General features: G+C 41.7%; 1 protein-coding gene across 1 annotated transcript; it reads left to right on the forward strand.

Moving 5' to 3' along the window:
- Positions 1–4,499: 4,499 nt before the first annotated feature.
- LOC139173212 (calcium-activated chloride channel regulator 1-like) lies at positions 4,500–9,847 on the forward strand. Its single transcript, XM_070762825.1, is given in 7 exon segments — positions 4,500–4,556; positions 5,944–6,327; positions 6,452–6,690; positions 6,692–6,897; positions 6,900–8,192; positions 9,425–9,566; positions 9,739–9,847. Coding segments are annotated over 7 exon segments (2,430 nt in total).
- The last annotated feature ends 11,156 nt before the right edge of the window (positions 9,848–21,003 follow it).

Genomic DNA, 21,003 nt, shown 5'->3' on the forward strand with positions numbered 1-21,003 from the left:
ATGCCAAACTTATGAACAATTCCCCATTTAGTGCAAAACTCTGAAAATAGTTTACTGACATATGCTGGGCCATTATCTGTTTTTAATTCAGTGGGTTTTTGTAATACTGAAAAAGAGCGCATACAGTGATTAATAACATGTTTTGCCGTTTCTCCCCGCTGGGGGGGTTACAAAAAGAAAGCTAGAAAAAGTATCTATAGATACATGTAAATATTTCCATGGGGCAAAGGGGGGGGGGTATTGGGTGACATCCATCTGCCAAATTTGTGCGGGACTAAGTCTCCGAGGATTAACCCCCATAGGAAGGGTGTGTGCTTGTTTGCTACAAGTGGGACATTGTTGAATAATAGCGGAAGCCTCTGTTTTTGTAATATTAAATTGTTTACTAAGGCTAGACGCATTCTGGTGAAAAAAGGAATGGCTCTCCCACGGTGTTTCAACAGAGAAAATTGCTCGGGATGCCTCATCTGCTTTATTATTCCCTTCCGTTAACATTCCTGGAAAAGGTTGATGGCTCCTTATATGAGCAACAAAATATGGGAAAGCTCTTTTTTCTATTTCAACTTGTAGTGTGTTAAACAAAACCGATAAATTTTTGTCCACCGAGGGGGATATATAACTCCCAAAAATATTCTGAATGGTATGATAGACATACAAAGAGTCGACTATTAAGTTAAAGGGCTCTTCTGGCTTTTTCTGAAATGCCAGTGTTGCTGCAGCTAGCTCAGCCCTTTGGGCAGAAGTCTGAGTGTGAGTGTGATGTACAACCCATTTGTCTTTGTCTTTGTATACACATGCTCCCATGGTTTTTGATCCATCTGCGAAAACAGTCAACGCTCCCTTTATGGGCATGGCTTGCTGCTGGGACTGTATAGTTATAGGTAACGTGGTAACAAGAGCAAATCGGGGATCAACGGGTAAATGATATTTTACAGGGGAGACAAAATCTGCAAGTGCTAATTGAAGATCATCGGACACTTTAAAATATTGCTCCCAAACAGGTAAGGGGAATGGGACATATAGGGTGGAGGGATCTGCGGCGGCCAGCTTGCGACAGCGTAAGCGTAATTTAATTAGTTGAGAAAGTAAAAAAGGGCGAATAGATATAGTTTTCTTTGGGGTATTTGCTAAATGGATCCATTCAATAATATACACTTTACTCTCATGACATTGTAATAGACAACCAGTAGGAAGACGCGAGGTATTAAGTACTGCTGCTGCTATAGGCACCTTATCTATCCTTCTATCTACCCATTTATTAGAAACTGCCTGTTGAATAGTACGAAGACATTGTTCCTGAGCAGGGCCCATGTGAATAATTGTGGAGGGTTCTTTGGAGCCTCCCAATAAAGCAAACAATGGTTGTAATTGTTCTGTTGTTAAGCCCATATAGGGGCTTGCCCAATTTAATATGCCTAAATATTGTTGTAACTGTACTAGGGTGCAATTCTCAAAAAGGTCAATCTTTGGCAGCACGGGAACAGATCTGTCAAAGAACATTTTGTGGCCTAGATACGAATAGGGGGGTAAAAGCTGAATTTTTTCTTGGGCTATAGTAAAGCCTTGGTTATCAAATAACTGTATTAGTTCTTCAAAAATAGTCTTATAAAATCTAGATTGTTCTACAGCTAAGAGGATGTCATCCATATAATGGTACAAAATAACAAAGGGATATTTGTTACGAAAGGGTTCTAAAATTTTTGAAATGTAATACTGACATATGGTTGGACTATTTAACATCCCTTGGGGTAAAACTTTCCATTGATACCGTTTAGTGGGTTTATCATGATTCTCTACTGGTACCGTGAATGCAAAAAGTTTTCTGTCTTGTGGATAAAGAGGTATTGAGAAAAAGGCGTCTTTTCAGTCTATTACTATTAATTTATATTTTTGGGGGATCATATTGGGGTTCGGTAACCCACACTGTAATGCTCCCATGGGTTCTAAAACACTATTAATCTTTCTTAAATCTTGTAACATTCTCCATTTCCCTGATTTCTTTTTTATTACAAATACAGGGGTGTTATATGGACTATTCGAGGATTCAATTTTGTCTTCTTCTATCAAATTAAAAATTATATCCTGAAGTGCCAAATATTTATCGTACGGGAGGGGCCATTGGTCAATCCAGACCGGAGTGTTATGTTTTAGAGTTAATTTCATTAAGGGGTCCATTGCGCTCAGTCCAGTGTGAGGGTGGTTCGAAATTGGGACAATAAGTCCCTTCCCCACAAATTTACATGCAAGGGTAAAACAACGGGGCGGATACGTGCCATTTGTGATGAGTCCGGGATAGAAGCGTCCAACCACTGGGCACTGGACTGAGCCAATTGAACTACTCCTACTCCTTTAACGGCTGGGGACGATTGGAGCGGCCAGTCACGAGGCCATTGCTGAACGCTTATTACGGATACATCTGCTCCTGTGTCTAGAATTCCTGAAAGGGGTACATCATTAATAACTATAGTCAAATAAGGTTTAGAATTCGATACGTTGGTGGTAAACCAGGCACTTATATCTTCTTCAATAAAGTCCTTAAAGGGAGCAATACAACAGTGGTGATCGCCATTGCGTTCATAAGGATCGGACGTCAGGTCTACTGATATTATTATAGCAACATCCTCCCCCTTCTGAATTGTCATCGGGCTATCAGGTATGCAACCTAAAGCTAGGGAAGCTAAGTCTTCTTCTTGTAAAATATTTTGATGCCAAAATGCCTTTGGATAAAAGATTACGATTAGGGTACATAATAAGGGGCTGGCCTGGGGGGAGGTGAAGTTCTTCTATATTTATGGGGAGGAAATACACGAGTCCTGGGGTTAACATGTCTATGGTCTCTGAAGCCTGCACTATGATAGACTGCACATAAGAGCCTGCTTTCTCATCATGAGAATTCAAACCTGCCATGGGTTGGGGTTTTTCTAGGGGCATGAGCATATTAGATTCATATCGTTGGGGTTTATATGGGGGAATATTAACCACATTTTCATTCTTAATGTCCAAAAAATGTTTTACAAATGTTGTGGCTTCCTTTTGTTCGGGGCTGGAGCCATGCCCCGCATCTAGTTTCCCTGAGGCTGATGGGACCATTTGGCTTCTGGGGTGTCTCGGGCGTCCTTGATCCGATAATGGCTTCTACATTCTCTAGCCCAGTGACCTATTTTTCCGCAAACTGGGCACGGACTAGTAGGACGTTGTCCACCTATCGCGGGACCGGCCCCTCCCCCCGGGGCCCTACATTGGCTCTTGTAATGACCAGGGCGCCCGCAATTATAACAGGTGCCCATTCGTGGGCCCCTTACACGGTTATTCTGATAGTTATCCCCTGATTGTACTATTGCTATAGCCTGTGCCATTTGTTCGGCTTGATATATTACTGAGCCAACTGTAGCAGCAGCCTTCACATAATCAATCAATTTTTTAGAGGGGTCTGTATGCAGAGGACCCAATACACGTTGACAATCCGCATTGGCATTTTCAAAGGCTAGTTTAAGCGTGAATTGTTTTCTTGCTTCCTCATTAGTAATTTCCCTGTTGATAGATCGTTGCAATCTCTCAACAAAATCCCCAAAACTTTCACCATTATTTTGCACAACGTTTAAAAATGAGGAGGAGGTTTGATCTCCAAAGTTGCCTATTTTTGAAAATTCAGTCAAGGCGGCTTGGGCAGTGTAATCTAGGGTGGCTCGGGGAATAGCCATTTGTTGCTGCTGGGTTTGAAAATTCCCCCCGCCCTTCACATGGGCCTCGGGAACCCCATGTGTATTAGCTTTTTTTTCAGCTTCTTCTTTAAAAACTGCTTTCCACATCATAAATTGGGTCAGATTTAACAGTGATTTTGCCAGGGTGACCCATTCCACCGGCAAGAGCGAATAACTTGTTCTTAAATTTCCCAATAAACCACATACATAGGGGGATCCCAGCCCATAATTTTGTACAGCATATTTTAGGTCCTTAAGCATAGAAAATGGTAGCGGAGAATATGCCGGGGCTGCCCCAGCAAAGTCCACGGGAAACGCTGACATGGTTTCTAAATCGTCAATTGAATTTGAGGGATCTTTTCTGGCCAGTTCTATTCCCGTCATTAACGCTCCCTTCTCTGTTTTAAGTGTGGTTACAGGGTATATGGTTTCTACAACCTCATTAGATCTATTCATCTTTTTATCTTCTACTTCCTCCTATTCAGGAGGTGCGCTAGCTTCTTTAACGGCTTCTTTATGGCTATCATTTGTTATAGTCTCCTCATCGTAATGAAGCCTTAGGGCTGTTAAAACAATTTTCCATGTTAATAAAATAGGTGGAGGCGCCCTTGGTTCTTTATGTAAATATTCACCTATTTTTGTCCATGTCTCAGTTTGTAATGTTCCTTTATAAGGATAGCTTGGACATTCTTGCCAGATATATAATAATAATTTGGCCAATCCCTTCTTTGTGGGATATTGCCCTTTCTTTTTTAAATTAGTTTTATTAGCTTCAACTATCTGTCCTAATTCCCGAACATGAGCTTCCTGCTCAAAAGACAGCCTTGCCCCCATACTTACGTATTTGTGCACAGGGTAAGAGATGGGAGGTTGAGTGCGCTGAGATGCATGATCCAAGCGTTGCTCCCTCAGCGATGTCCTTAAGGCCAATCGGTCACCGTCGGGGGTCACCACTTGATGAGACGCGATCCCCGCTGGACGGGGGTCTCGACAACCCTGTGGTGGTTCACTTTACGAGGCCCGATCCTGAAACCATTACTAGTGCTTACCAATGAAACACGTAGTCAATGGTCTGGGTAAAGTGACAAAGCTTTATTGTTACAGGTATGCTTCTTTTATGCCCCTCATATGCAAATGAGGGGTTTCAACTGGTAATTTTCTATTGGCTATATGCAAGTTTAATTTTTCCTAATATACGTTTCTTATAGGCTACAAATATAAGGTTTTCAAATATATAGGTTTCTATAGGCTAAAAAATAAGGCTTCTGAATACACAAGTTTTTATAGGCTATTTCTATATGCAAAAATAAGGCTTCTGGATACACAAGTTTTCATAGGCTATTTCTTTTAAGCTTCTAATTGGTTACAAAAAGTATCATCTAAGGCTTATAATAGGTTACTAACTTTTCACTTAAAGCACCTATCGGAGGCTGAGTTGCTAGCCAACCACACTGTTTGTATCTTATCTCTTGCCATGAGCGCTGTTGAAGAATTTTCTTAGTCTGTCCAAAGTTCATGGCTATCTTATGAGTCACTGTCTCCAGGCAAATTTTCACTACGCTTGTCCAGATAACTGTTTCTGTATATCCTAGGCATAGCTAATTTACTTTGTGCTTTTATTTGGTTTACACAATCCCTACAGCGGAGTGTTGGTGTAACATGGGCATACCTGGGGAAGCCCATGATTGTGCTCGCAGCTGCATTCTGCACAATCTGAAGTTTCTGAACATTTATTCCCCCCCCCCATCTTTATATAAACATCCATACCTATAACATAATATCAAAACATACATAATTATACTTTTCTATCCAAAATTCCATAAACAAATATCCTAAATTTGCACCTTTTGTACTTTTATCTCCTGTCTGTTTTCCTTCTATATTTCATACTACTACTACTATTACTATTAGTAGTAGTAGTAGTAGTAGTGGTGGTAGTAGTAGTACTTCCATCATTTTAATCTCCTTTGGCTTACCACATGCAGAGATCTCTAGCTGATAAACATGTACAGGCCATTTAGAAAGACATAGGTACAGAGAAACTTAAAAGTAACTGTGAAATAAATATGAGACTTTATTGAAAGTTTAATATTTAAGGAGACATTCTCCTCCCCCATTGTTTTCTGAAAATAGTCTTGCTCACATTTAGCTTTTATACCTGAACTAATTTGATCAGCAGGAAATTGTCTTTACTTAGTCAATAAGCACTTTTGACTTTTTAAAAAATCTGGTTTGTTTTTAGATTGCTTCCCAGCGAATAAACTCAGTGGATCTCTCATGTTGCAACCTGGAAGATGTGCCTGCCAATCTTTTTTATAGCCAGGACCTCACTCATCTCAATTTGAAGCAAAATTTCCTAAGCCTGAACCCTAGCTCACCAACGGTCAGAGGACTTGAGGACCTACAAAGCTTAAGGTTCTTGAATGCTTCTGCCAACAAATTGGAAATTTTACCTCCAGCTACTCTTTCAGAGGAGACCCAGAGTGTTTTACAAGAATTGTATTTGACCAACAATAACCTCACTGATAAAAGTATCTCCGTGTTAACCGGTTATCCTCACCTGAAGATATTACATATGGCTTTCAATCGACTGCAGTGCTTTCCTGCAAGTAAAATGGCCAAACTTGTAGAGTTGGAAGAAATCGACATTAGTGGCAATTTGCTGAAATCCATTCCAACAACGATTATGAATTGTCGTCGCATGCATACTGTGATTGCACACTCCAACTTTATCCAAACCTTTCCAAAAGTCATGCAACTTGAGGAGATATGACCGTATTGCTCGTCTCAGGCAAGCTGCAGAATTGTTCCTCTTACAAATGATTGAAACTGGTTCCTGGGTTGCAATTGTAACATTTCATAGCTATGCCACCATTACGTCTAACTTGCAACAGATTGACAGTGACAACGTACGGCAGAATCTTGTGAAATTTTTGCCTACCACAGCTAGTGGAGGGACTAGTATTTGTGCTGGTGTGCGTCAAGGATTTCACCGAAGGGGGTGAAATTGTGCTCTTGACGGATGGAGAAGATGGAGCAATTAAACTTTGTTTTAATGAAATTGAAAGTAGTGGATCAATAATTCACACCATTTCTTTGGGGCTAAGTGCTGAAAAAGACCTAGAAGTGCTCTCAACTATGACAGGTGGACTAAAACTTACTGTATTTGATAATTCGGATCTCAATGGCCTCGTGGATGTTTCAGTGGAATTTCATCAGAAAGTGGAAATATTTATCATCATTCAATTCAGCTTGAAAGTAAAAGTCAGAGTGTTAATGCCGGCAACTTTCTTAATGGTATTGTATCCATCGATCAAACTGTAGGAAATGACACCTTTTTTGTAGTTACATGGAGTGTATCCTATTCTAAACCTGGAATTCTTCTGATGGACCCAAAAGGGAAAACATATAATCCTAATGATTTTATAGTTGACAATACCAACCTCAAAACTGCCAAGACCGGGGATTGGAGTTATACACTTTATAATACACATTCAACGGCTCAGGTGCTATCAATCACAGTAACATCTCGACCGGCATCTCTAACAGAACCTCCAGTAACTGTGAAGTCCTACTTAAGCAGTGATACAAATACTTTCCCCAATCCAATAATTATTTATGCAGAAGTCAGTCAAGATCTTTTGCCAGTGCTTGGTGCAACTGTTACAGCCACAGTTGAATCAAAGTCTCCAAGTGAGAATTTAGAGCTTTTGGACACGGGTTCTGGTACAGATATTATCAAGAACGATGGAATCTACTCAAGATACTTCACATCATTCAAAGACAATGATAGATACAGCATAAAGGTGCATGTCCAAGGGAGAGGTGGGACCAGCCGACAAACTCGCCAAAGGAATCACGCTCTATATGTCCCAGGCTATATAGAGAATGGTGAAATAAAAATGAATGCACCAAGACCAGAATCTAGTGACAATGATACACCCAGCCTTGGAAAATTCAGCAGAATTGCTTCAGGAGGTACTTTTCTAATGTCAGGAGTGACTCCTGGAAGTTCTTCAGATGCCTTTCCACCATCTCGAATCACTGATCTTGAAGCAAAACTCAATGATGAGGATTATTTCCTTTTGTCATGGACTGCTCCTGGAAATGATAAAGGAAAAGCTGAAAAGTATGAAATAAAAATGAGTGAAGATCCTGTGGAATTAAGAGATGCTTTTCAAAATGCTACTCCCGTGAACACATCTGATCTGAAACCCAATGATGCTGGGATTAAACAGTCATTTCAGTATAAGATGGAAAACTTCACAAAAGAAAATGGCACTGCAATTTACTTTGCCATTCGTGCCAGTGATGGCAGCAAAAATGTTGGGGAAGTATCTAATATAGCAAGAGCAGTTGTACTTCTTCCTCCATTCTACCCTACTCCTTCCATACCTACCAATCCTTCTAGCTCTGCTCCACCTCCACCAACCCATCCTTATACCTCAAACACTACTTCTAGTTTGGAAGCTCCCAATAATGAAGCACATGGTGTGATAAATATGGTGACTGTAATTGTTATCATAGTATGCATTGCTTTAATTATAATTTGTGCTTGTATATATGTATAACAATTTGTGTTTTACATAAGCAAAAAAGGTAAATCCTGAAACTATAATGTAAGAAGAAATAAGAACAAAACTATAGAATGGAAGGACAAATAAATACAACCTATGATGGTTACTTCTAAAAAACAATGACAAAAAACAACAACGTTTTGTTAATTTTCTATTACATGTATTTAGTGCTTCCCTCACAAGGAGGGAAGCCTGGGTCAATCTTGATCCTGGTGAGATTTGAACTGCCAAATTGCAGTCAGCCGGCAGTCAGCAGAAGTAGCCTGCAGTCCTGGCCCTGGACTCTAATCACCATGGCTTTACAGCATTAATGCATAAAATTCACAAAAACAGCATATGCAATGCAAGTAGTTCTTGAATTATGACCACAATTGAGCCCAAAATTTTGGTTGCTAAGGGAGACATTTGTTAAAGTGAGGAGGAGGAGGAAGAGGAAGAGAAGGAGAGCCGCGGTGGCACAGTAGTGCAGTACTGCAGGCTACTTCTGCTGATCACCAGTTGCCAGCAGCTTGGCAGATCAAATCTCATCAGGCTCAAGGTTGATTCAACTTTCCACCTTTCTTGTTATGCCGGGCTTCATGTTACAAGCCTCAATTAAGGCAGGAATGTAAATTCAAACACACAAGCCATTGCAAAGTAAACAGGAAAGCCGTTTATCCAAAATAATGCTGTGCACACACACTTTAAACTGAACAAATTAGCTCAAACACAGATAGCACTCTTTGAAAGCTGAGAGAGACAATAAACAAACCAAGGAGAGCAGAGCTGCTGTGAAAGCATCACAGCCAAACCTCTTCAAGTGACTTCACAAGATTTACTTAGCTGTGAAATATTCCAAAAAGTCTGTGAAAGTTCAGGAACAAGGCAAATACGATGTATCCCACTCCAAACGGATAAACTCCCACATGCGCTCTTTGCAACACTGGTCATTTATCAGCAACCCCATTAGCCTAATTGCCTCAGCCAGAGGTGTTCTCTCTTATCTCCAGCGATACCTACACAGTTGGTCCCTTCTAGCCATGAGCCTGCACATTCTGGCATCAATCCATTGATCCTCCTCCTCCGAGTCTGATGACCCACTAATGGGCTCATTAACTAATGGGCTGGCTGCATCCATTTCTCTATCTGATTCTTCTTCTCCCCCAGCATCTGACCTAGGCAATGACTCTTCGCTGTCAGAAGCTGATGGCAGTAAAACAAGTCTCTGGGAACCTGAGGATTCTCCTAAGCCAACACCCAAATTCCCTATTGCAGGAGCTGGCCCAGAGCCAACCACAACACTTCTGAGGTGGGTAAAATGAACATTCAGGTTGTTGAGGGCAAGAGGCTGACTCTGTAAACTACTTAGAGAGGACTGTAAAGCACTGTGAAGTGGTATATAAGTCTATATACTGTAAGTCTCCTATTGCTAGGAGGAGGAGGATTGTAACTTCTCTCTGAGTTTAGTTGTTTGCCTGCAGATATTTCATGGTAACACCACCAGTGCTACAAGCAAACATGGAAATGATTGATGAAGAAATCCATAGAACATCCCTTCATCAGTCAATGGAATTTAATCCCGAGGAGTAAAATAACAATAGGAAAAATACAATATCTACAAAAAATATTTGTAAAACAAAACAACATGATAGGAACTGACCAGATTTTGATACAACCTTATGCAGAAGATGACATTTTAAGCTTCTACCAAAAATACCCCCAAAAACCCCAGTAGTTCCTTGGAATAAGCAAATAGCATGGCAAAATTGTTTTACGATGAATGGGCTTCTTATGATAACGATCGTTCATTCATGTAGAGCATTGTTTAGCCAGATGGACTCAAAAGTGTTTTAATGTGCTTTTCTGCAAGCGGAAAGTACCTCTAAAAAAGCTCTTATTCTCCCGATGAAGTGGAGTCAATTTGGTGAAAGAGGGGAGGATGAGAAGTCTTGGAATAAATTGTTAGCCTAAAGAAACAGTCTCTCTATTTTTAAAATGGTATCACAGTGACCAGTGTTGAAACCCAATAACCCGAAACTCAGAAGTGAATCTTCAGAAAGATAATTGATCTCTAAAGTTTATTTCAGGCAAAAAGTGCAATCCCAATCTTGTTGCTCAACAACTGAGTAATTAAACAAAAAACAAAAACAAGATAAATTGCCTGATGTAGAAAGTTAACACCAACACCTCTTTGAAGAATGAAATACGGCGGTATCTCTATTTACGAACTTAATTCGTTCCGTGACCAGGTTCTTAAGTAGAAAAGTTTGTAAGAAGCAGCAATTTTTCCCATAGGAATCGTTGTAAAAGCAAATAATATGTGCCTTTTCCCCGTCTTTTCCGGCCCTGTTTCCTCCCAGGAGATTCCTAGAGAGGCCCCACAGAGGCTTCTCCCCACCTTTTCTGGCCGTGTTTCCTCCCAGGAGAGTCTTAGAGAGGCCCCACAGAGGCTTCCCCCCACCTTTTCCGGCCCTGTTTCCTCCCAGGAGATTCCTAGAAGGGCCCCACGGAGGCTTCTCTCTGCCTTTTCCGGGCCTGTTTCCTTCCAGGAGATTCCTAGAGAGGCCTCACAGAGGCTTCTCCCCACCTTTTCCGGCCCTGTTTCCTCCCGCGAGATTCCTAGAGAGGTCCCACAGAGGCTTCTCCCTGCCTTTTCCGGTTACGGTTTCAGAGGCTGGGGTTTGTAAGTGGAAAATGGTTCTTGAGAAGAGGCAAAAAAAATCTTGAACACCCGGTTCTTATCTAGAAAAGTTCGTAAGTAGAGGTGTTTGTAGGTAGAGGTACCATTGTATTGCAGGAAATATTAAAAAGGCAGAATATTAAGTGTTCTGTCTGGGTGCCCCCAGACTTCAACACCAACTGGAAAAAGCAGCCAGACACGCTGGTAAAAGCAAAAGCACTTTATAGTTTGAAAAATAAACACAGAGAAAAACCTGTTCTTCCCAACAGGCAGGCTATGAGACTTCACAGCATAGTCCTGATGGCCAGACAATACAGCAGACTTCTTGCTGGCACACCCACCACTGTAGAGAATAAGACCCACACCTTTCCCCCCCAAGGTTTCAGTATTCAAAGTCACAAACCAGAATTCCAAGACGCCAAAGATCACAGCCAGGTCCCAGGACTCCCAAAGATAATACTCCACAAGCCAGGAAGGGTGGGTCTGCCTTTTCAGCCTTTCCAGAGAGCACCACACCCAAACCCAGCTGTTGCCTCTTTAGTGCTGAAAGTACCTGGCTAATTGTCCCCTTCGTTGTGTTGCTCTTCTCTGCCGGAGATCGATTATTGCTTGTGCATTTTCATCTAAGGAATCCAGGCTGCTTGCTGGGGAGAGCTCCCTCTCGGGGGACTCTGGCTGTCCTCCCTCTCCCTCAGCCTGAGATTCCTCCTCCCCGTCTGCCTGAACCTCCTGTTCCTCATCCTCCCCCTCTGAGCAGGAAGCCGGCAGAGGATCAGCCGTTCCCTGAGGGGCCTCAGACGGAATCACAACAATTAAGATGTAAAAAATTCAGCCGCTTGGCAACTGGCATGTATTTATGTCAGTTGCAATGTCCCAGGGTCACGTGATCCCCTTTATTGATCTTCTGACCAGCAAAATCAATGAGGACACCAAATTCACTTAGCGACTATATTACTAACTGAACAATTGCAATGATTCCCTTAACAACTGAGTCATAAAATGGAGTGAAAGTCACTTAACAGCTCAGCCGCAGAACCTTTGGACTCAGTGGTGATCGTACGCCAAGGACAATTTGCATATATTTATTATAAACATTTAAAATACATCTGGAACGTTGGAACCCGGCTGCAGACCAGGAAGAATAGATTTTGAACTTCTTTTTTTTTTTAAAAAAACACCCTTTTCTCTCACTCGTGTCTCTGCAAACAAAGTCTTTTTTTTGCTTCCCTTTCACATTTTGTTTTCATGTTTCAATTGTTCTCTCCGCATCCTGACCTCTCCCGACCCTGTCTTGTTTCTGGTCCTGATGGGATCCCAGCTAGAAGCAGTTACAGCTTCATCGACTGTATGTTGCAGGACAAATCACACACTGGCCTTGACAATCTCGGTAGACAACCCCATGCTGATTTTGGAAGCTAAGAGCAATGCAACATGTAAACGCTGCTTCCTATCCAACTGACCGAGCTCGGTTTGGTAAATTTGCTTTCCCCTGCATTAGCCAAAAATGGATTTTTATAGCTGTTGATAAAAAGGAAACATGAATGAACAGCACGGCTGACCTTTCATCAATATACACATCCAGCACTCCACCGAGAGGGGTGTTAAATTGCTTCCCAGCTTCTTGATGGAAGGACGGTACAAGCTTGCTTGCTTTCCTTGCAACATAAATTGATAGGGAACTAAGAAGACCAACTGGATTACAGAAACAGAGTTGTAAGTTTAGTTGTACTCAGTAATACAGGTAGTTCTAGGCCGGTGGTGAACCTATGGCATGGGTGTCACAGTTGGCATGCTCCTACCTCTGCTACCAATGTGCTGCATGTGCAGTTTCGGGTGTCTTGCACACACATGCATCCCAACATGCTTTTGCTTCTGCACATGTTGGGACGTGTACATGAGCATGCAAGACACTCAAAGCTATGCATGCCGCTCAACTTTTGCTACTGGTGTGGTGTCCTTGACTGTTCCTGTAGGAACCCAGTACTGATGTGGAGCCATATTTGCTGGCACATAAGCCATTGTCCTAGCTCAGCTCCAGCACACATGTGGGGGCCAGCCAGCTGATTTTTGGCTCACATGGAGGATCTAGGAGGGCCTCCAGGAGGTGGAAGAGCGTGTATTCACCTTCCCCAGGCTCTAGGGAAGCCTCCAGAGCCAGGGAAGGGCAGAAAATGGGTCTACAGGGCTACTAGAAGTTAAAAAACAGGCCACTTCTGGCCTATGGAGGAGTGGGGTAAGCCATTTCCTCCCTTCACAGACTCCAAAAAAGCCTCTGGGGAGGTAAAAAAACAGACCTACCAGGCCCACCCAAAGCCGAGTAACGGTGGAGAATCATGCACATGTGGCATAGCATTGAATTATGGGTGTGGGCACTCGAGCATGTGTAATAATAATAATAATAATAATAATAATAATAATAATAATAATAATAATAATACCCACTGATGGGTACGACTTGTCGTGGTAGTGGGTCTTGTGTGCTTCAATGAAGCTGAGAGCTGTGCCGGTGGTAGTGTAAACTACTGGTAGGTCTAACCTTGCCGGAGTGGTCAAAGCAGAGGAGCCAGACTAAACGTACCTAACCCATTTAAACTAATGGAGAGACAAAACAAAAAGAAGTCCATACTGGCTCGGTCGTCACCCAGGATAAAAAGGACTGCGGTGGCTGCTGTGGAATCTGGGCAGCCATCGACAAATGAGCTACAGGTACAAAACAAACAAAGCTTACAAATCAAAAAGTGGCAGAAATTCTCAATGTCAGAGAATCGCACAATCCTGAAGTGTTATTACAACTCAGAGCCTGAAAAACGTGGATATCAAAGACGGATGTACCAATTATGGAAACAAGAATATGCAGACTCAAAAATAACGGAACTTCGACTGGCCGATCAGCGACGACTCATAATCAGGAACCAAATGTTCAGTGGAGTCGAATTAGAAGAAATACAGAAAATTTGCAAAATAGAAACACCAAAATCTGATCTGGGACCAGTAGAAGCTCCAATAAGATCTGGAGTCACTGCACAACTAGAACCTAATGAAAACTTGGAAAGACAGCAAGAAGCTGCAGATGAGACACTTGGCACTATGACTCAAAGGCCGCAAGAACTGAAGGACCAAATACTTCTCATGCAGGGTCCAATGCAGAGCGAAAGAGACTGCCAGCCTTAAAAAACATAAGCAAGAAACAACTTGTCCCACTGATGGAAGATATTAACTCTGCACTTGCAACTGTCAATGTAACTTCAATTGAAGAATTGAATCAGCTTGATAGTAACTGAAGAACTAGGGTTACTGCAACAGAAAAAAATCGGAAAACCAACTGAAAAACCAAAATGGAAAATCCGACTAGAACTGAAAATCAAAAGCTTGAGATCAGATGCAAGCAACTTGAAGAACATTAAGGAGCAGAAACTGAACAATCAGAAGATCAAAGACTATTTGACAAAAAAGTACTGGCTTAGTACAAGAAAGATCAAGGAAGCTTTGGAAATTGTAAAGCAGCAGATAACAGCGATAGCCAGGAAAATTGAGCAATATGAAGCTAGATCACCCAGTACAGGCAGAATCAAACATTTCAATCCAACCAGAGGCAGTTCTACCAGAACCTGCATCAGCAAACAGATAGGAAAATTGAAAAACCAGAGGTGAAAGTAACAACAAAGTTCTGGAAAGATCTCTGGGTGGTCGAAAAGGACTATAACAAAACTGCTGGGTGGATAAAGGAGTTTGAGAAAAAATTCTCAAAGAGCAATATGCAGCATCTGGAAATAACACCTGAAATGATTGCAAAAAGAGTAAAGAAAGTAAAGAACTGGACATCCCCTGGCACTGATCAGGTGCATGGTTTTTGGCTGAAATACCTGACCAGCCTGCATACAAAAATGGCCGAATTGTTCAACAAAATGCTGCAGACAGGAAATATTAGTGAATGGCTTACAACTGGCAGAACATATTTAATACAGAAAGACGCAGCGAAAGGACCCATACCAGGAAACTACAGGCCAATAACATGTTTTCCGACCATGCTCAAACTGCTGACAGGTATCATAGCTGACAGAATTCAGGACTACCTAGAAGAAAATGACATCATGCCAGTGGAGCAAAAGGGCAATAAAAGACGAAGTAGGGGTACAAAATACCAACTCCTAATTGATAAAATGATTTCGGAGAACTGTAAAAACAGGTAAACAAACCTATACATGCCCTGGATTGACTACAAGAAAGTCTTTGACTCATTGCCACACAGCAGGATCATAAAATGCCTGGAAGCCATTGGAGTCAATGAAAACATCAGGAATTTCATAGAAAAGGCAATGAAATATTGGAAGACTGAGCTTTTTGTTGGGAATGAAAACTATGGACTGATCAACATCAGAAGGGGCATCTTTCAGGGGGACTCCTTGTCCCCATTGCTATTCATCATCGCTATAATCCCGCTGTCACTCATCCTACAGAAAACAAACCTAGGCTACCAAACTGCTAGGAATTCACCAAAAATTTCACACCTGCTATATATGGATGACCTGAAGTTGTACGGAAAATCAGAAACTGAGATATAGTCACTAACCAACACTGTGCAAATCTTCAGCAATGACATCAGCATGGAGTTTGGCCTGGATAAATGTGCCACAGTGGCACTGAAAAAGGGGAAAATCACTGAAAGTGAGGGCATTGAAATGCCAAATGGTCAAACCATCAATCAAACCATCAAGTGCCACCAGCCAGAAGCCTACAGATACTTGGGCATCTTGCAACTGGATAATATCAAGCATGGTCACATGTGAAAACTGTGATCAGTAAAGAGTACATCCAGAGGACCAGAAAAATTTTGAAGAGCAAACTGAATGGTGGCAACACTATCAAGGCTATAAATACTTGGGCCATACCTGTCATTAGATACACAGCTGGCATAGTGAACTGGGCTCAAGCAGAGCTGGACAACGTGGACAGGAAAACCAGAAAATTAATGACGATTCATCATGCACTACACCCCCGCAGTGACGTTGACAGGTTGTATTTACCAAGGAAAATAGGCGGCAGAGGACTTTTGCAAGTGAAGCAGACAGTGGAAGAATAGAAGCATGCATTAGCTGATTATGTGAAGGAGAGCAAAGAGTCAGCGTTGATGGAGATCAACAATAGGAAACTTCTCAAGGTGAAGCAAACTAAGGATCAATACAGAAAAACTGTAACTCAATGTCATATGGACAGTTGGCGGAACAAAGCATTGCATGGCCAGTTCTTGGAGAAGATTGAAGGCAAAGTGGATAAAGAAAAGATGTGGTCATGGCTTACAAGTGGAACACTCAAAAAGGAGACAGAATGACTAATACTGGTGGCACAAGAACAGGCCATTAGAACAAATGCTGTCAAAGCCAGAATTGAAAAATCAACAGACGTTCCAAAGTGCAGACTCTGTAAAGAAACAGATGAAACAATCGATCACACACTCAGCTGCTGCAAAAAGATCGCACAGACTGACTACAAGCATAGACATGATGCTGTGGCACAGATGATCCACTGGAACTTGTGCCAGAACTACCATTTACCAGTGGCAAAGTACTGGTGGGATCATAAGCCCGAAAATGTGGTCGAAAATGAGCAAGCAAACTACTGTGGGACTTCCAACTTCAGACTGACCGAATTCTGAAGCATAACACACCAGACATCCTGATTGTGGAGAAAAAGAAAATATGGATCATCGACATCGCAATCCCAGGGGACAGCAGAATTGAGGAGAAGCAGCTAGAGAAATTAGTGAAATACGAAGATCTAAAAATCGAGCTGCAATGACTCTGGCATAAGCCAGTGAAAGTGCTCCCAGTGGTACTTGGCACGCTGGGCGCAGTGCCAAAGGATCTCTGCAGACATTTGAAAACCATCGGAATTGACAAAATCTCCATCTGTCAATTGCAAAAGGCCGCTTTACTGGGATCGGCAAACATAATTCGCCGCTACATCACACAGCCCTAGGTGCTGGTGATGAAATACGAAATCCAGCATAGTTATCTCGTTTGCTGAGTTGTATTGACATAATAATAATAATAATAATAATAATAATAATAATAATAATAATAATAATAATAATATATTAGATTTGTATGCCACCCACCTCCAAGGACTCGGGGTGGCTCAAAACAAGACAATACGTAATATACAAATCTAATAGTTAAAAACAATTTAAAGAACCCTTATAAAATAGTCATACAGCTCAAACAGACCATACATAAATTATAATAACTAAGGGGTATATTAATTTCCCCATGCCTGGTGACATAGATGAGTTTTCAGAAGTTTATGAAAGGCAAGGAGGGTGAGGGCGGTCCTAATCTCCAGGGTGAGTTGGTTCCAGAGGGCCAGGGTCACCACAGAGGCTATTCCGCTGGGCCCCGCCAGACGACATTGTTTAGTCAATGGGACCCAGAGAAGGCCAACTTTGTGGGACCTAATCGGTCGGTGGGTATTCTGGTCCGATGCCATGTAGGGCTTTATAGGTCATTACCAACACTTTGAATTGTGACTGGAAACTGATTGGCAGCCAGTGGCAAGCCGTGGAGTGTTGATGAGACATGGGTATATCTGGGAAAGCCCATGACTGGTCTCACGGCTGCATTCTGCATGATCTGAAGTTCCAGAACACTTTTCAAAGGTAGCTCCATGTAGACAGCATTGCAGTAGTCGAACCTCGAGGTGATGAGGGCATGAGTGACTGTGAGCAATGATTCTCTATCTAAATAGTGTGCACAAATAAGCTTTCAGCACTTGAGGGGAAAAAAAGTTTGCTGTCACTGACCTATACCGAACCTGTGAATTTGGTTTTTCTTGCCTAAATGTAGAACCAGATCTGAATCCAACATCAGATGGAGAATTCAAGAAGTTTGCAACACTTTTAAAGAGACTGTTACATTCGTTTCTGTGCCAGGAAGGGTGGACAGGGCTTGAAATAGTTAATAGCATGGCAGCCTTTTGGAAATAGCCTTTTCTGTCCTCTGCTTTCTTAACCTCATGACCTGCAGGTATACACCTGGCAGAGAGGGTCAGGTAACAGCCAAGCTTCCCGATCTATGGGTCAGGACCTGCTTGGTGATAAGACACCCAGTAACTCTCCTTTGGTAGGAGGAAAACACTTAAAGGAACATTACAGGAGATTAAATGTTCCTCTTATCTTTCAAACTTCATTTCCCTTTTTAATTATTGGCTCTTGGAGTCAAGAGCCGGAGCTAAAACAAAGTTGGCATGGAAGACAATAACCCAGCATAGATTTCTGGATTGGGGCAGGCAAAAAGGTTTAGAGAAGAGGGAAGTAGGGAGATTTGAACATTTGTAACCCAGCCCTATTAATCTTCACTGAGCCGCTGTTAATTATAATCCTGGCTCAAAATCCACATCACTCTGGATTATACATCTGGGCTCTTTGCTTCCACAAACTCATTTGCAAAACTTTGAAGAAATGTCAGTGCTGAGAATCCATCTGCTTTCCAAATGGAGAAGCCCCCAAAAGTAGACAGAGAGAGCGTATGAATCATTGAACAGTTTCACGTTGCACAGTTCTGGAAAAAATGAAAATCCTTTCACCTGGGCACGTCTCATTCAGTTCAGATGGAAAAAAACGGATAGACAGACAAGACCGACTGACCGACAGAGTGGATCTGTGAGAGAGAGAGAGAGAGTGTGTGTGTGTGTGGGGGGGGGGGTGTTATGAGAAAATATCTCATTTTGCTTTTAAGCTTCTGTTAATGGATCTGCCTAATTTTTGTCAAGCATACTCCCAGTCAATTAACAAATATGTTTCCACACAGCCTATTTTTGCCTATTATAGGTGCTCTATAACTGGATATTTGTAAGAAGAGATTGGACAGCCATTCTTCTAGAATTTTATAGGCTCTTCTTCCTAAACAGGTTGGACTAGAAGACCTCCAAGGTCCCTTCCAACTCTAGTTACTCTACCTGGTTGCATTTAGCTCACCCCACCCAAGTGAGAAGGCTGGGTATGTGGCTGATCCCATCTACTAAAAAAATACATATCTGATGATGGAAGCTAGAAAAATGCACGAAATAATACATAATAGGAGAAATATTGATGTGCAATGTAAGGCAGGTCAAATCTGGAGATAGAACTACTGATCCTTCTCAAATCATGCAACCCTCCAGATTTCTGCCTAAGGATACAATTTATTGCACTGACAGAATTAGAAGCACACAATTTAGAATGGGAAGGAAGGGAAGAAAGTCTCCCATTCTGGAAATAAAAGCAGAATAATGCTGAACAAATCTGGACTAACATAATCGACTGCCAAGCAGCATGGAAAATAAAAGCAATTTTTGAAGGACTACAGGAATTAATGCAATCAAATGGAACTTGGCTACGCTGGAGAGATTAATACATCTTTAAATTACTTTCAATCTTTTATAATACACTCTGACAACCCTTTATAGTATAAAACATGATCTTTCCAATAAAATATAAACTCCATTGGCACAATTAAAGCAGATTTAAAGTAAAATGAAGCTTGACACACGGCAGGCATTACTCCATGAATTTGATTTCTAACTACAATGAATAGGAATAAATAAACTATAATTTTTGTGTTATTCTTCACGCACTTATTTGTTGGCCTGGAAATCCCCAGCCTTTAACTGAAAGCAACGCTTAATTCAAAGGAGCAATAGATAAAATACATCAATTTGGTCTAATGGTCAAGACACCAGACTAGAAAACAGGAGACTTGGGAATTCTGGTGCCACTTTAGGTAAGGAAGCCAGCTGGGTGACTATGGAACCATCACCAGGAGATGGTGAGTTCTAGTTCTGCCTTAGGCATGAAAGCCAGCTGGGTGCTTGTGGCTCCATCAACAGGAAATTGTGAGTTCTAGTTCTGCCTTAGGCACAAAAGCCAGCTGGGTGACTGTGGGCCGATCACCAGGAGATTGTGAGTTCTAGTTCTGCCTTAGATAAGCAGGTTTGACTTTGGGGCGCTCACTAGGAGACTATGAGTTCTAGTTCTGCCTTAGCCATGAAAGCTAACTCAGTCACTTTGGACCAATCCCTCTTTTTCAGCCCAATCCAGGCTTCTTGTTGTGGGAAAAATAGCAGGAGGGAGGAGAATTAGATATATTTGCTGCCTAATAGGGAATGGCCTTGAAGGACAGGAGGAAGATTTGTTACTAAGGTCAGATAAGAGGGACTTGAGCCTGGTCGAGAAAATAATGTGAGAAGAAACTTCTTAGAGAAGCACCAGGGAAATCAGGAGATTCAGGCAGTTCACACCAGTAGTGGTCTCTAAAACACTCTACTCACATGCACAATGCTTTTACGCATGCACATAATGTTCTGGGCGTATGGACAGAGCCTCCCACTGCCAGCACTACCAGTTCTAAGAACCGGGTCCTTCCTACACAGAAGCAAAGAAATTGGTGAACATTGCAGAAATCTCACGAGTGAGCGTCCTTCCATGAGATTTGGGCGATTTACGCCTTTTTTTGCTGCCGTGCAGAAGCAAAGGAATTGGTGATTTTCACCAAAATTGTGAGATTTTTGCTTCCTGTGAATACAAGTTGCATGCCGGGCGTGCACACCTAGCCCCTGCCTGCGCACTGCTGACCACTGCCCGCCCAGAAAGGCGCACCTGTATATAGTAAATTTGCAGCCCATCGCTGCACTGGTGTACGTGAATATAAAGATTTATTAAATGTTCTTTAGATTTGGGTCTCTAGAGGGGTCATCTTCATTGAATTTAACCCTTCAAGACAATTGCATTTAAATTCAGGATTCATAAATCTGTAAATTTCTGTTTTAAAATGGATTTGGCTGCATTCCATCATAACTCAGTATTGTTCAATATCTGGATCACTACCACAATTAAAAGGAGAAATAATGAAAATTCACATTAGTTCTATTACACAAGTATGTAACTATGCAACTGAATTACATCCATTTGCCAATTTTTGCGCAATTTCCCCCAGATTACCCATTTTGACATGGCTTTCCTTCAGCTTTGATTTCTCTCTTAAAAAGTAGTGCAATCCAGAACATAATTTAGATCAGGAATTGCTAATTGCTTGGT

This window comes from Erythrolamprus reginae, chromosome 10 (genome assembly GCF_031021105.1).
Source record: "Erythrolamprus reginae isolate rEryReg1 chromosome 10, rEryReg1.hap1, whole genome shotgun sequence".
NCBI lineage: Eukaryota > Metazoa > Chordata > Lepidosauria > Squamata > Dipsadidae > Erythrolamprus > Erythrolamprus reginae.